General features: G+C 37.8%; 1 protein-coding gene across 15 annotated transcripts in view; it reads right to left on the reverse strand.

Annotated features, from left to right (window-relative positions):
• Positions 1–5,279: 5,279 nt before the first annotated feature.
• The window catches only part of RNF111 (ring finger protein 111), a 115,454-nt gene continuing 104,050 nt past the window's right edge, over positions 5,280–16,683 (reverse strand). For 8 of the 15 annotated variants that reach the window (XM_055278335.2, XM_055278330.2, XM_055278333.2 and 5 more), the window contains exons 10-14: positions 15,855–15,981; positions 11,898–11,990; positions 10,525–10,620; positions 9,036–9,163; positions 5,280–6,930 (exon numbers count right to left, since the gene is read on the reverse strand). In XM_055278335.2, coding sequence (XP_055134310.2) covers positions 6,813–6,930; positions 9,036–9,163; positions 10,525–10,620; positions 11,898–11,990; positions 15,855–15,981 — 562 coding nt within the window. In that variant the 3' untranslated portion in view covers positions 5,280–6,812. The remainder of the gene's footprint in view (positions 6,931–9,035; positions 9,164–10,524; positions 10,621–11,897; positions 11,991–15,854; positions 15,982–16,683) is intronic. The other 7 variants (XM_055278337.2, XM_063639012.1, XM_055278336.2 and 4 more) reach the window with 1 other exon arrangement.

Raw genomic sequence — 16,683 nt, forward strand, 5'->3', positions numbered from 1 at the left:
TATTAACACATTTTATCTTTTTTTTTTTTTTTTTGAGAAGGCGTCTTGCTTTGTTGCCCAGGCTGGAGTGCAATGGTGCAATCATGGCTCACTGAAGCCTTGACCAGTCAGGTTCAAGTGATTCTCCCACCTCAGCCTCCTGAGGATCTAGGACCACAGGAGTGAGCCACCTCGCCGAGCTAATTTTTTTATTTGTAGAGATGAGGTCTTGCTATGTTGCCAGGTTGGTTTCAAACTCCTGAGCTCAAGAGATCCTCCTGCTTTGGCCTCCCAAAGTGCTGAGATTACAGGTGTTAAAAACGAAGATATTTCTTATTTTGTACTTCTCACTGCAACTAACCTAAAACCTTACACACAAACTTCTTCTTGTTTTGAGACAGGGTCTCCCTCTGTCACCCAGGCTGGAATGCAGCGGTCTGATCACAGCTCACTGCAGCCTCAATCCCCCGGGCTCAAGTGATCCTCCTACCTCAGCCACCGGAGTAGCTGGGACTACAGGTGTGCGCCACCACGGCCGGCTGATTTTCAAATGGTTTGTACAGATGGGGGTCTCACTATGTTGCCTAGGCTGATCCCGAACTCCTGGGCTCAAGTGATCCTCCTGCCTCAGCCTCCCAAAGTGCTGGAATGAACCACCATGCCCAGCCATCCATACATTTTTTTTTTTTTCAAATATCACCCTGGGAGGCCGGGCACGGTGGCTCACGCCTGTAATCCCAGCACCTTGGGAGGCCAAAGCGGGTGGATCACCAGGTCAGGAGATCGAGACCATCCTGGCTAACACAGTGAAACCCCTTCTCTACTAAAAATACAAAAAAAAAAAAAAAAAATTAGCCGGGCATGGTGGCATGTGCCTGTAATCCCAGCTAATTGGGAGGCTGAGGCAGGAGAATTGCTTGAACCTGAGTGGCGAACGTTGCAGTGAGCCAAGATCACGCCACTGCACTTCAGGCTGGGTGACAGAGACTCTGTCTCAAAAAATAATAATAATAATAAATAAATCACACTGGGAAGCTGAAAGTTCCTTCACTGCTGATTCCTCTGAGAATATAAATCATTTTGCACATGGGCTTCTCTATATGCAAAGCTTTGGTTTGGGGGGAAAAGTAAATGTGTTCAGAAAGCTTGTACTAGGTATTCTAACAAAACAATGGGGCTTGTTTTACCTCACTGTGGTGGATTAAAGAGCGCTTTTTTTTTTTTTTTTTTTGGTGTGGTGCCTTCTGTGAACAGGTGTAATCTATTTTCTCTCTTCTTAAATTTGGGCTAGCCTTATTATTTACTTTAACCAACAGAATCTGACAGAAGAGATGAGAGATGCTGTTCCAGTAACAGGATTGGGTCTTCGGAAGCAGTTTATTTCTCCCTCGGAGTCCTGCGTCACCACCATAGAGACCCAAGCTATTCTTTTCTAGAGATGACATTGAAAGAAATGCCCAGTGCATTATCACCTGTCCTAACCATCCCAGCTAACGCGTCAGATATGCAAGGTGAGGCCATGTGGACACGGTCTCAGTAGAACTTGCAGCTGAATGTAGCCACATGAGGAAACGTCATACCACAGTGAAAGATGAGCTATGCCTGCCCAGCACTGCCCAAATCACGCAACTGTGAGCAAATAAATGTGTTTTATAAACCACTCAATTTGGGGGTGGTTTGTTACAAAACAGGTAACAAATACACTTACCTGAGGGCATTCCAAGTCTTTACACCAAATAAGCTTTTCGTTTGCTGGAATAGTCTTATCATCTTGGTTTCACAGGGGGATCACAGTTTAAGAAAACATGGCACAGTATCTGTGATTTCTGATCATTTGTAAACTGAATTCTCAAAAATGTTATCCTGGTAGATTTTTCATATGGGAAATTTGAGTTGCCTTCGTCATTTCAAGCAGATGTTTTGGCATTTGGTTATCTCCTGCAGGCACAAGAAATCATCTGGTGCTGAACTATGGATCAGATGTAATTGAAAGCCTTAGGAAGCACGGAGGCCAGTCTGATAGAATGTTTGCCACAATCACTTGAGTTCAGGAGTTCGAGACCAGCCTGGCCAACATGGTGAAACCCTGTTTTTACTAAAAAATACAAAAAATTAGCTGGGCGTGGTGGCAGGCACGAGTAATCCCAGCTATTCGGGAGGCTGAGACAGGAGAATCGCTTGAACCTGGGAGACGGAGGTTGCAGTGAGCAGAGATTGCACCCCTGCACTCAAAAAAAAAAAAAAAAGAATTTTTGCCCACAGAAGTTTACATGTTTGAACCTGGGTCTTGATATACGGGATAAGAATGTTTTCAAAATTTGTACACAAATCCTTGGCTACACCTTTCTTCAAATGGTGGAACCTAGTTCACCACCTCGAGTATAGCCTGCCCTTAGTTACTCTCATTTCTAATAGAATGTGGCAGAAAGGACAAAGGGTAATTTCTGAGACTAGGTCAAAAAGTGGCATGAGGCTTCCTCCTGGCTTTCTCTGGGATCAGTAGTTCTGGGTAAAACAAGTTACCCTGCTGTAAAGACATTCTAGCAGCTCTCTGGAGAGGTTCCTGTAGCAGTGGACTCTCTCAGTAGCCAGTGAGGAACTGAGACTGCCTGTCAACAGCCTGGGGACTGAGCAATCTTAGAAATGGATTGTCCAGACCCAGTGATGCCTTCAGATGACTTGTAGCCCAATAGTGTGCAGAAGGGTGGATTTTAAAAAGGTTAAAAAAAAAAAAAAAAAAAAGATCATCCAGGTGCAGTGGCTCACATCTGTACTCCCAGCATTTGGGGAGGCCGAGGTGGGCAGATCATCTGAGATCAGGAGTTCCAGACCAGCCTGGCCAACATGGTGAAACACCATCTCTATTAAAAATACAAAAATTAGCTAGGTGTGGTGGCGTTTGCCCGTAAATCCCAGCTACTTGGGAGGCTGAGGGAGAAGAATTGCTTGAACCTGGGAGGCAGAGAGTGCAGTGAGCCGAGATGGCGTCACTGCACTCCAGTCTGAGTGACAGGGCGAGACTTTGTCCCAAAAAAAAAAAAAAAAAAAGATGACTGCAGCCCCAACAGTCACCTTGACCTTGATTATAACCTCATGAGAGACCCTGAAGTAGAAATGCAAAACGAGGCTGTTTGTTCCTGAGTGCCCGATCCACAGAAACTGAGATATTTGATGTGTAAACCACTAAGTTTTGGGGTTACAAAGTGAAAACTATTGTATAACAACAGATAAAGCTTTGGGGAGAGACTGGGCTTTTTTGTTTGTTTGTTTTGAGAGATGGAGTCTTGCTCTGTCACCAAAACTGAGTGCAGTGGCGCAATCTCAGCTCACTGCAACCTCTGCCTCCCAGGTTCAAGCGATTCTCCTGCCTCAACTTTCCAAGTAGCTGGGACTACAGGCATGCACAATGGCCAGCTAATTTTGGTAAATTTTTTTAGTAGAGATGGGGTTTGGCCAGGCTGGGCTCAAACTACTGACCTCAGGTGATCCACCTGCCTCAGCCTCCCAAAGTGCTGGGATTACAGGTGTGAGCCACCACACCCAACATTGTATATACTTCTTAAGAAAATATCTATGACTGAGAAAAAATGACGTATTAAATATTGTGGCACGTGAAGTTTTAAAAATATATATATATATATACTGGCCAGCCACGGTGATGTGGTGGCACGTGCCTGTGATCCCAACTACTCCGGAGGCTGAGGCGCGTGAATCACTTGAACTCAGGATGTGGAGGTTTCAGTGAGCTGAGATTGCACTCCAGCCTAGGCAAAAGATGGACACTTCGTCTCAAAAACAACAACAAATATACATATAACAACACAGTATGTGTGTGTGTGTATGTGTGTTTGACACACATATACTGTGTTCCCAGAGATTTTGGAAGTTAGCAACTAGGATGTATTTTCTACAGATTTAAACTATTCCCATTTATGAAGCACTAATAACAAAATATCCTCAAGAGCTTATATTTTAATTTTAGTGTTTCAACTAGTTACAAATAACAGGGTTTTTTTTGTTTGTTTTTTCTTTGAGAGGGAGTCTGGCTCTGTCGCCCAGGCTGGAGTGCAGTGGCGCTATCTCAGCTCATTGCAAGCTCCGCCTCCCAGGTTCACACCATTCTCCTGCCTCAGCCTCCTGAGTAGCTGGGACTACAGGCACCTGCCACCACATGACCAGCTAATTTTTTGTATTTTTTAGTAGAGATGGGGTTTCACCATGTTAGCCAGGATGGTCTCGATCTCCTGACCTCATGATCCGCCCACCTCAGCTCCCAAAGTGCTGGGATTACAGGCGTGAACAAGTAACAGTTTTTAAAACAAAAGTAGTTTTCTCTAAGTCAACTGTTATGGTTCAAATGCTGAAGTGTGCTAGCAGCTAAAATAAAGTCACCAGAGTAAGAAAAAAGTTTCAAATTATCAGTTTATCACTTGCATGTTAACAACAATAAAAATAAGGACTTGCTGACAAAAGAATTTTGGTTTTTATGTATTTGGACAGCTATCACCGAAATGTTCATTTTGACATATAAGATGCAGCAGGATATGGAAGACACCAAAACAAAGCACAAAAAGTCAAAATGTTCAGTTATTTTCTTCCTTACTTTCTTCATTACTTATCACATTTTTCGATAACTAATGGCAGTAACTTAATAAGCTCCTATATTAACAATTCAGGTTTATATCACAAATACTTTTATTAAATAAATTTCAAAGTAATGAAGCTTTGCCTACATTAAAAAAATCAGTAGCAATTATAAAACAAGTCAACAGGTAGTCGTGCATCTAAATCTGATGTAATATTCAAAAATAGAGAAATCCACCTGTGCTTTACTTATATTTGGGGGAATGTCAAGAGGACTCCATGACATAAAGTTCTCCCCATCTTACACTTCTTCAATCCCTTGGCACAGACCCGGGGTATTCCAGTGGCAAAGTACTACATCCATTACAGGCTACTTACTTAAAGGAAGACAGGCTACTTGCTCTTTTCCCCAGTAAGAAGGCAGACATAGGTCACTGACTCCTTCACTCTCCCCTGACCTTCTATAACCTCGGTTTAATCGTAAGGTATGCTCTTTAAATCCATCGTCCATCTGCACACATACTATGTTGAAGCATGTTAACATTGACAACTACTACAGTGTAACATTACTAATATGAAGAAAAGGGCAAGTAGTCATAACTGAATGAATATAAATGTCAAATTATGCAAATGTCAATTTGAGTGAGAGCACTATTTTTGAATTCCAAGATGTTTAATGTAAACTGTTTTTATAAAAACTAATTATGAAACACAAAGACAATAGAAATATAAGTTATTTATTAATCAATCCACTTACAAAGCAGGTGGCTTAATGCAAGCTTATTGACATCTTCACATATGATCCATGGGAACATGTCCTCCACATACAGACAGTGATATTACTGACTGGATGCATTTGCAATCTGGGGCATATTAAGCATATTTAAACAAATAAAATTAGGCTATCCTGTATATGAAAGTATCTTGATAATAATATGCATCCTGAAGTAGATTAAAACTTCCTCCAAAGGAGAAATGTTAGTATGTTAACTTAACTTTATATTCTATATTATGCAGTAAATCTTAACTATAGAAATTAAAAATTTTAAATCAGTGATCGACTCTTGGTAATGTATGAAGTGGGAGTATATAACCATAGCAACAGTAGGTTGACAGTATAATTTGTGCCTCACAGTATCTGCAGATTTACTGTTTTCAAGTTTAGAGAGAAATAAAACAAGAGACATGTAGATTCAGCTGACTTTATTTATCTTGAAACTAATAAAAATCCCTTAAAAATGATCCTGGGACCTTTAGAAGTTCTATGAATGCACAGATACCTGCCAGTGACTTAAATTCCAAATCTTGACTTAATGTGTCTACAAAATCAATGTAAGCAGATATCTTAACTTTTCGTGCTTAGCAGAAGACAACAAATTCTACATGTCTTTTTCAATTTCCCTAAAATTTTGTTAAATCTGCAAGTATGTACAATCTAGCTAATTGAAATTAATATTTAGTGTTCATCAGAGCTGTTTCACAGCAGCAAAAACTGAATCAGGGAAATAAAATTCCAAATGATGTAGGAAAAAGATAAATGCAATCAGAACAGCAGTCTAAATGTATGATATCAATATTCAACTCTTATCTGCACTGTGTTGAAAGGAAACGGATACACCAAGAAAATTTATACTGATCACTCTGGTGATGTGACTACCACCTGCATCTGGTTTAATATGGGTTGTATTCTGTTCCCAGTATTAAGGATGGTATTTAACTCAGAACTCCATATAGTAAATATACAGCAGCCATTTTGTCCTAATTAAGGAATGTCTTAATACACAATATTATCATTTTCTAGAGGATCTTTATACATTAAACTAAAGTACATGATTGATTAAATTAAAGGTTAGTAATGGATAAAAAATTCATAATTATCAAGGCTTGGTACTATGTAAAAAACAAAAAGACCACAAAATTCTACTTACTAAAGCAGCTAACCTTGCCTGCAAGTTTAGGGTCACAAGCCCATAATATGTGCAAACAAATGCAATACAAGGAACCATGCAAAAATACAGTAAAATGATACAGAAAAATGTCAAATCTAGAAAAAAAAAGCTTTTATAAATACATCAAAATCAACTGTATACATAAACTGTAGGTCTAGCATTAGTTGTACCATATAGCAGAGCCAGCACTCTAAGTTCAATGCTTCCAAATCTGCGCAGGTAAGTCATGCCATCTTTGGTTGACTGCAGTACCAGGAAGGATGGGAATGAGAGGGAGGGCAAGAGTTCTGAAACATGGTGTCAACTTTCACTTGGCAGCTGGGCCTCAATGTCCACTCTGCATATGGGGCACTTCTTATTGGTAATCAACCATTGGTCAACACACACTTGGTGGAAAAGGTGCATACATGGAAGACGTCTATTATTGGCAAGAAAACAAAAAGCAAAAATTAATTTTATGATAATCGTATGTGGTAAACAAATTATATATGGAATAATTCAATAATGTTTTGAAGGTACTAAGCATCTTCCTCTTCTATAAAAAACACATAGATTAAATTAGCACTCTGGGCAATATAATATATAAATGATCAAGATAATTAACTTTCAAAGCTACAGGACCAAATTATACAACATCTTAAAAACTGTAAGAACACAAATTACACTGCCAATTATTCCAGTTTTGTTTTGGTACAGGAGCTGCCAATGCCCTGGAGTTAGTAGTATGTTACCTGTCACATAATACTGCAAATATATTTTTAAATATCAAATCATCACTGTATTTGTAATGCCCTTTAAAAATACATATTATCTCAAATATATATTTATTACATCATTTAATTCTCTCTCAAAAACATTACAATTCATGTGGCAAATACATAGTAACTACATTTTCCTCACTAAAAAATGTCTTAATGTGCAATGTTATTTTCTATCAAGAGTATCTTTACACATTAAACTTAAGTACATAACTGATTAAAGGTGAGTAATACTTTCTTCATGGAATAATTGTTATATACACTTAATATTGTGCTGTTTTCATAGGTAGGTTAAAACGAGATGTAATGATTTCAGTTTGTTTACATCATGCCAAATTACCAATTAGAAATTGAGAAATAAAGCCCCCAAGCAAGATAGGGTAACATTAAATCTGAGTGTTAACAGTAGGATAAAAGTTACTGACTCGTGTCCATTTCTACTTCTAGCCACCGTTAAGAGTTTTTATACACTTTTCAGACTTCCTAATATCTTGTTAAAATAAGAGCTTAAAAAAGTATCCCAAGTATTCCTTGAACAGTATTGTCAATACTGTAAAAGCAATTAAGTTCCAAATTTATAAACCTTCATTAGAAATACAGTGTGCAAATAACCTTATTTGTCGATGGTAGACAATAATTTTCTTCTCAGCCATCTGAAGAGGTATGACAAAATTATCCTTATAAATTAGGGCAATAATATTACTACACGGCTGTGTTATATATGATATAGAACCTGTTTCATATGGCATTATGTTAACATTAAAAAAAAGAACAGGAAGAAAACAATTACTTAAGTGATTATACAAAGAAAATGCCTAAAATTAATATAGGGTTAACCTATTAACATTTTCTAAACAACAAAGGTGCAAGAAGGGAATAGTCCTACTAGTTTAGAGGAAAATTTAGGACAAAACCAGTTTATAAAAGATGCTATAGCCGAGTGCAGTGGCTTACGCCTGTAATCCCAGCATTTTGGGAGGCTGAGGTAGGTAGATCGCTTCAGCCCAGGAGGTGGAGGTTGCAGTGAGCTGAGACTGCTGCCCCGAGCCTGGGCAACAGAAGGAGACCATCTCCCAAAAAAGAAAAAAAAAAAGATGCTGTAAAACAGACTGCATAGGGCTAATCTGGATCCCTTTCTAGGACCTCCAAAGCCTCTCAAATTCTCATTTCTGCAAGATTTACAAAAGACAATTTTGACTACAAAATTTCCCTGGCCAAACCTTGTGTGGCCCTACAATAGGCAGTAAATTTCCCACTCCCATGTTGGTAACATAGAGACTTTAATCTTTTGTTTCACTCGCTAGATGAAGCCAGTTCTACGTGCCAGAAATTGGTAACAGTATATGCCAAGAGTAATCTTTATTTGGTTTCCAGTTTACTTTTATCCTTTTTTTTTTTTTTTTTTTTCAGAGACAGGGTCTCACTCTATTGCCCAGGCTGGAGTGCAGTGTGGTGTGCTCAAAGCTCGCTGCAGTCTCAAACTCCTGGGCTTGAGCCATCCTCCTGCCTTAGCCTCCTGAGTAGCTGGCACTGCAGGTGCACACCATCACATGCAAATAATTGTACTATTTTTCTTTTTTGTACAAACAGAGTCTTGTTGCCCAGGTTGGCCTTGAACTCCTGGCCTCAAGAGAGCCACTGGCCTTGGCCTCAAAAAGTGCTGGAATTACACGTGTGAGCCATCGTGCCTGGTGTAATTTACTTTTCAAAAAAAATCCCATGTACAGTTTTGACAATGGATTTTAGATAATTAATATCTAGTTACCTCACATCTTCACCTTCCTCTAAAATAGACAAACAGATAGTACATTTTTCCTCTGTGTCTTCCTCAGTCCCTTCTTCCCCATCTTGTTTGCAGTGCAGTTTCCTCTGTGAGAACCAATCAGTTGTTACCTTATTAGTAGAGATGACATTATTGAACAACTGAGTAAAGTCTGTGTTTATTTGAAAAACAAAACAAAACAAAACCACATATTCACCCGCACTTTTTTCCCAGGTAAGACTGTCATAAATAAATGGATGAATTAAATAACTATCATCAATTAAGTATATTTTTAAGACCCTCTAATAATTGGGATCAAAAGCAAAATCAAATTTAACAAATTCATTCACTTGAAAGCTATTACTTTTAATCCACAATGAGAATGATAAACAATATAAACTCTATTTTTATCCTACCATGAGCATAAATAAGTTTTATTTTATTAGTGAATGTTTCAAATAACATCCATTTAAATTAACATCAGTTACAGTATTTAACTTGGACAGTTGAAAACTTGAATGTACTGGTAGTACCTCAATACTCTTTGAAAATAGATGAAAAATACAGAGAATAGTAATTTTCACACTTTATGATTATTCTTTACATGGTATAAAGGAGTCTCCAACCCCTGGGCTGCAAACCAGCACCCGGCTACACAGCAGGAGGTGAGTGGCAGGTGAGCGAGCATCACTGCCAGAGCTCTGCCTCCTGTCAGATCAGCGGCAGCATTAGATTCTCATAGAAGCGTGAACCCTATTGTAAACTGTGCATGTGAGGGATCTAGGTTGTGTGCTCCCTAGGAGAATCTAACTAATGCCTGATGATCTGAGGTGGAATAGTTTCATTCTGAAACTATCCCCTCTGCCACCTATCCATGAAAAATTGTCTTCCATGAAAACTGGTCCCTGGTGTCAAAAAGGTTGGGGACCGTTGGTATTGAGCATGGTTTAAGACACGTATTTAACATGTCTACCCCATAACTGTATAATGCTATACAAGCAACTGAGGGTAGAGTAGAAGAAATACACATCAATAAAATGTCCGTCAAAATAAATTGCTAGTTACAGTACTGCCATATGATGGAATTCTGTATAAGCTATTATAAGCTATTAAAAATAATAAGGGTAATCTGTGGGAGCTGATATGGCATGAAAGGCAATCTGCAAACTATGTGGTTATCATCTCTGTTTGTATTTTTTTTAAAGTAGACAAAAATATATATACATATGCACATTATTAGAAAATGCTAAAAAATATCTGGAAGAATATCTAAATCCTTAATTATGATTTCACTTCTGGGAAGAAGGACTAGGGTCTGCAGAGTAAAAAACTGCAAAGTATATATTTTTTATACTTTCCAAAATTTTTAAACAATATGTGTGTATTACTTCAATAAAAATGTCATTGCTAGAGTCTACAAATTCAAAAAAGGTATATATTACATTTATGCATTTCAGTAACACTCTAGAAGTTTCACAGAATAAATTCTTACTTTTTTGTATTTATGTGGATATGTACATCTTTCAATTGTCCCCTGGGATGCTCCACGGTTGACATTTCCTAATCTTTCTTCCAAATGAATCAGTTCCTAAAAGTGAAGAATAATGACTGGTAAAAGCCAAGATGATTATTCCTGGAACAGTACCGTCAACATTGTAAGAGAAATAAACTTCCGTACTTAGAAACTTGCAATATAAATACAGTGTTCAAAAAAACTTACATATGACAAGTGGTTACTTATATATAAGTGTATATATAACAGTTTATATGTTGCCCAGGCTGGTCTCAAACTCCTGGCCTCAAGTGATCCTCCCACCTCAGCCTCCCAAAGTGCTGAGATTACAGGTGTGAGCCACCATGCCTGACTTAATGTTTGTCATACACAGTAAGGCAAATGGTTGTTTATCATGTTTTCCTCAGCCAACTGAAATGGTACAGCAAAAGTTATCTTTATAAATTACAACAATATTACCACATGGTACTACATAAGTCAGTACGTATGTATGCATGGAGAAGATGAAATCATTCTAGTAAATTAAGGAATCAAATCAAACAATAGTTCTAAGTGACACTGACTCCAACTTCCAAACTGACATAAAAAAAAAAACAGGGGCCGGGTGAGGTGACTTGCGCCTATAATCCCAGTACTTTGGGAGGCCAAGTTGGGTGGATCACTTGAGGTCAGGAGTCCGAGGGCAGCCTGGCCAACATGACGAAACACTATCTTTACTAAAAATACAAAAATTAGCCAGGCGTGGTGGCGGGTGCCTGTAATCCCAGCTACTCAGGAGGCTGAGGCAGAAGAATCGCTTGAACCCAGGAGGCGCAGGTTGCAGTGAGCTGAGATTGCGCAACTGCACTCCAGTCTGGGTGACAGAGCAAGACTCCGTCTAAAAAAAAAAACAAACAAAAAAACAAAAAAACAAACCACAACAAAACTTTAAATCCCATTCGAATGATTTGTTCTTCCTGAAAATTCAAACAAGACATTTAGCTACAAAGGGAATTACTTAAGTTTCTTTTTCTCTACCAATTTCTCTAAAAATTTAGCTGAGTCAAAAACATTACGTTCCCCATCACATTTAATGGTATAGTTATATATCTGACATTATATTGATTTAATACATTTTTATATTCTTCTATATTAGATATTTTCATTTACTCATCTTTAAATACTTGGGTAACTTTTGACCCTAAGGTTAATATTACTTACAAATATTTCTGTAACTCCCAGAACCAACATCAGAAAATCACGTGATTCCCAGCCACTGTAGCAGTCCTACACAATTGTGTATGGTAGTGTATATATACTCTCTCTGCATTAAAGATACTGTGACAAACATATTCATTTATTTTATTACATACCTCAAAATTGCCCCTGAAAGGACCTCTGAATGATGTTCCATCCAATCCTGATGAAATATAACGGATGTGAGGATAGCCTGCCATATCAGGAACCTATTTCAACAGAAGAGATAGGCTAAATCAATTTTAAGAATAGACTTGTAATTTACTGTTAACATTGAATAATTCAAGACCTTCAATGTTTTCAATTCAACTGCTCATAAAATTTGACTTCAATAAGAATACATAACTCCAACTAAGCATTCTGTAACAGGTTTAGGTTTCTCTTAAAATATAACCTAACTCTCCAAAATGCCCAAACTTAAGCCTGAGGCTCTTAATAGCTCAAACTTGAAAAAGAGTAAAATTGTCTTAAGATCCTGTCCATTTCAGAGAGCTTTATTAAAACAATGACAAAAAATGCACACAATTTTCCAACAAAATTTCACTTCGATAAGTTTTTTACTTCACTTCTCTTAAGCTTCCTAACAGCTTGATTCTATTAGGGAAACTTTTAACATTGTTTTCTAATTTTTTGTTAGGTATAGTCAATCTTCATTATTTATGGATTACATATGTGTGAACTGACCCATAGGCTAAAATTTACATGTAACCCCATAATCAACACTTGTGCTTTCAGAGTCATTTGTGGATATGCCCGGTGGCAAAAAATTGGAGTTGCCCAACATGCAACTCTGTTTCCAGCTGAGGTAGAACAGGGCTCTGCCGTATTTGAGCTCCTACTATAAATCACTGTCTTGTTTGCAGTCTGTTTAGTGCCACGTTTTTCAGTTTTGTGCTTTTTGTTGTTGACTGTGTTGTTTAAAATGGCGCCCAAGCATAAAGCTGAAGTGCTTTCTAGTGTTCCTAAGCAAAGAAGGCTATGATACACCTTATGGAGAGAATAAGTTTCATTCGGGCATGAGTTACAGTGTTGTTAGCTATGAGTTCAATCTTAATGATTCTACAATATTTTTTAACGTTGTCTTTAAGCAGAAACACACATAAAAAAGGTTATACACTGATTAGTTGTGATCGGAGGCTTGCAAGGGTCCCACATTTGCTAACTCAGTGTTTGCAGCAACTGTATAGATCATAACTGCCATGCATAATGAGAGTATTACGAAAGCGCATTTCCGAGATACAGCACCATTCTTCCATCTTTATAAATAAATCTCTGACATTACATTTTAATTAGCCTACACTGAATCACAACACACTTTAAGCAGAATTTACAGCTTTAACAGACACTTCATATGTGGAAAAGAATTTAAAATAAATAAGCAATAACTTTTAACTTTCAATAGCCTATTACTTAAATTATTTACAACTTTTCTTATAACCAAGATCATTACTACTCAGCAGATAACCCAACCTCCTAAACATCTTCAAAGAAATCGGAAAGGAACTCCTGCATCCCAAATTATCTAAATCTTCACTTACCCTGAGAAGCCTCTACTCCCTAGCCTCGTTCCTCCAGCCTTTATGGATGAGCTTTTCTCCTATTTGAACTCAATCCTTATCACCTGCTCCTCCCTTCACCTGTTCACCCTGGGACATGCTTACTTCACTACTCCCCACCAAGCCTCTCTTCAGTATCTTCAAACAATTCCTCTCTAATGGTTTTCTGTCTTAACCTAAAAATACCTTAAGTTTTTCCAAACCTAAATTCTCTACTAATCCTAGAATTATTGCCAACCAAATAGGGGTTTCCTTCACTTTCCCTTCACAGCCAAGCTTATAAAGCAAGAAGGCTATATTCACTGTCTCCATGTTTTCACTTCCTTGCCGTACGCAATCTAAGAGGTGCCCCATCTACACCACTCACCATTACTGAACCATTCTGACACAAAAGACCAATAACCACTCTACTGCCAAATGCTTTCAACACTTTTCAAACTTTATTTTTTTGTGATGACACTATACTGACCATATTACAGTTCACCCTTGAACAACATAAAATGGGTTTGAACTGCATGGGTCTGCTTACATGTAGATTTTCTGCCACCTCTGCCACCCTGGAGACAGCGAGATGAATCCCTCCTTTTCCTACTCTTCAGCTTACTCAATGTGAAGACAATGAGGAAGAAGACTTTTATAATGATCCACTTTCACTTAACGAATAGTAAATATATTTTCCCTTCCTTATAATTTTCTTAACATTTTTTCTCTACTTTATTGTAAACTATCATTATCTATTGTAGACTGTCATTATCAAGTACTTATAACATACAGAATATGTGTTGATCAACTGTTTATTTTACCAGTAAGGCTTCTGATCAACAACAGACTATTAGTAGTTAAGATTTTAGGAACTGAAAAGTTATACTCTGATTTTCGACTGTGAGGAGGGTCAACACCCCTAACCTATGCATTGTTCAAGGGTTAACTGTATTTTCTGATATTATTTTAACTGTGTTTTTCAACTTTTCAAGTCAGTTCTCAGAATCCTTTGTTCGAAGCATAGTATTATCATTTAAATACAGTACTGTCATTCTCCAAGGTTTTTTCACCCTCTTGTCACTCTGCACATTTTTCCTGAAAACCTAATCCTCTTCCATGGATTCATTACCTCTATATACTGACAGATCAAAACATATCTTTAACCCAAATATCTCTGGAAATCCAGACCATAGGCTTAACTTCCTATTGGACATTCAACTTTGATACAGATTCAGTACATCCAAGACCTAACTGACCTAACCCCTTCACCCAAACCCTAAATATCTCTCAAATGTGTCTCATCATTTTTATGCCAACTACAATTGCCTTCATTCAGGCATTCATCAATATTTACCTCTTCTACTATAATGTCCTAACTGGTTTCCCACATTTAAATCTATTTTTCCACATAACTGAGGAGGTGATCTAACTATAATCTGATTAAATAACTCTAAAATCATATATTTGATCAGGACATTTCCCCTTCAATGGTTCCTGAGTTCCAGTTTCTTGGTAGGACAGTTTTCTCACTGCTGCCTGACCCTCACTCCTAACATTAGAAACACCAGCTTACTTGGAGTTCCCAGTGCTTGTGCTATTTGCTGCATCTTTATATGCTGTAACCTCTGCAAGAGCACCATTCCAAAATCCAGTCTGCTTAGAAGTCACATGTACCAGAAAGCTTCTCTGAAAGCTTTCCTGCAGTGCCTCTACCCACAACAACAAAAAACTATTCCCTTTTCTGTACCGCTTATATAACGAGTATGTGATACAAACAGCAAATGCAATGTATGTTTTGCTGAACTTGTCCTTTAGCACTTTACAAAATCTGAACCTGCTTAAATCAGATGTAGAGAATCAGTATAATCTTCCTGCAGATTAGAAAATCAGGCTGGGTGCCATGGCTCAAGCCTGTAATCCCAGCACTTTGGGAGGCCGAGGTGGGCAGATCACTTGAGGCCAGGAGTTTGAGACCAGCCTGGCCAAATGGTGAAACCCCATCTCCATTAAAAATACAAAAATTAGCCAGGCATGGTGGCACGTGCCTCTAATCCCAGCTACTTGGGAGGCTGAGGCAGGAGAATCACTTGAACTCAGGAGGTGGAGGTTGCAGTGAGCTGAGATCATACTACTGCACTCAAGCCTGGGTGACAGAGTGAGACTGTCAAAAAAGAAAAAAAAAAGAAAGAAAAAAGAAAATCAAGTATGACTGCATCAGAACGGATCTATTACCACTTACCGCAAAATAACTGAAGCATAGTATACTCCCGACAGTGGATTAAGAGTATCTTGATATACAAAAAACCCCACACTTTTTTGTCATTTTGTACATTAAGAGTACATGTTACGACGCAAATTATATGCGCAGATTTTAATACATCTAATACCTTTTTATAGCACAATTTTAGCTAACAAGATTACTCTCAAATTCTATTAAAACATCTATAATAACTAATACAGTGAAATATTTCCAATAAAATATTTAGAAAAGGAACTTTTAGAACATGTCAAAATTTTGAAAATTTTCCATTTTACCATTAAAGGAAGAGCTCCTAATTGTAAGTGATGAAGTCGAGGAGGTGCGTGATAATGGGCCAAGTGAGGATGCAATGCACCAGGTGTATAAGTAGCTGCGGTCACTCCAGCTTCAATTCCCAGTTCCCTGACAAAAGGATGAGAACAGTTTAATCCTCCTTAGGGTCTCTTTTTTATCAACAGACACGGGGAGTTATGTTTACACTTTAAAAAGTAATCTAAGGTTTCTTAACTTACAAAGCTGAGGAAAGATAATTTAGCCCAAAATATTTAACTAATAATTTCAAATTTATTTTAGAACTGAAAGCTCAAAAAACTTAAATTTTGTGGCAATGAGGAGCAAAGCATTTGTACTTGGTTTCACATCTTACAAAGGAAGGAAATATATGGCTACGAAGGTCCCTTCCAAGATAAAAGCCTGATTCTACTTGAGGAGCATACAACATAGAATTTACTTTTTTGGTGTATCTGAATGTTACAGACACTCTCTGGGTTTTTGTTTGCTAGATATCATCTCTTGGTTGTTGACATTAAGGACAATTAGAATAGCAAACTCTTCTACACCTTATAAAAGAAGGGCAAACAATATTTTAGAAGGGGTAAAACTGTTATATGCTAAGTCTTCATTTACTTATTCTCATTTTACGTTCTGCCTCAAAAGTCATTGTGGTTCAAGATCTCAATGAATGCCCACACACAATGGATTCAGAAAATTAATTTAATGAACATCTGCTCCCATTTATCTAGGAAAGACCACAAATCTAGGAGAATGAAGGCTAAATTTCCCTTGTCAATGGCAGGTGAGGGTGGTGGAGCAAATCTGAGTACA

Source organism: Symphalangus syndactylus, chromosome 5 (genome assembly GCF_028878055.3).
Source record: "Symphalangus syndactylus isolate Jambi chromosome 5, NHGRI_mSymSyn1-v2.1_pri, whole genome shotgun sequence".
In the NCBI taxonomy this organism is placed as follows: domain Eukaryota; kingdom Metazoa; phylum Chordata; class Mammalia; order Primates; family Hylobatidae; genus Symphalangus; species Symphalangus syndactylus.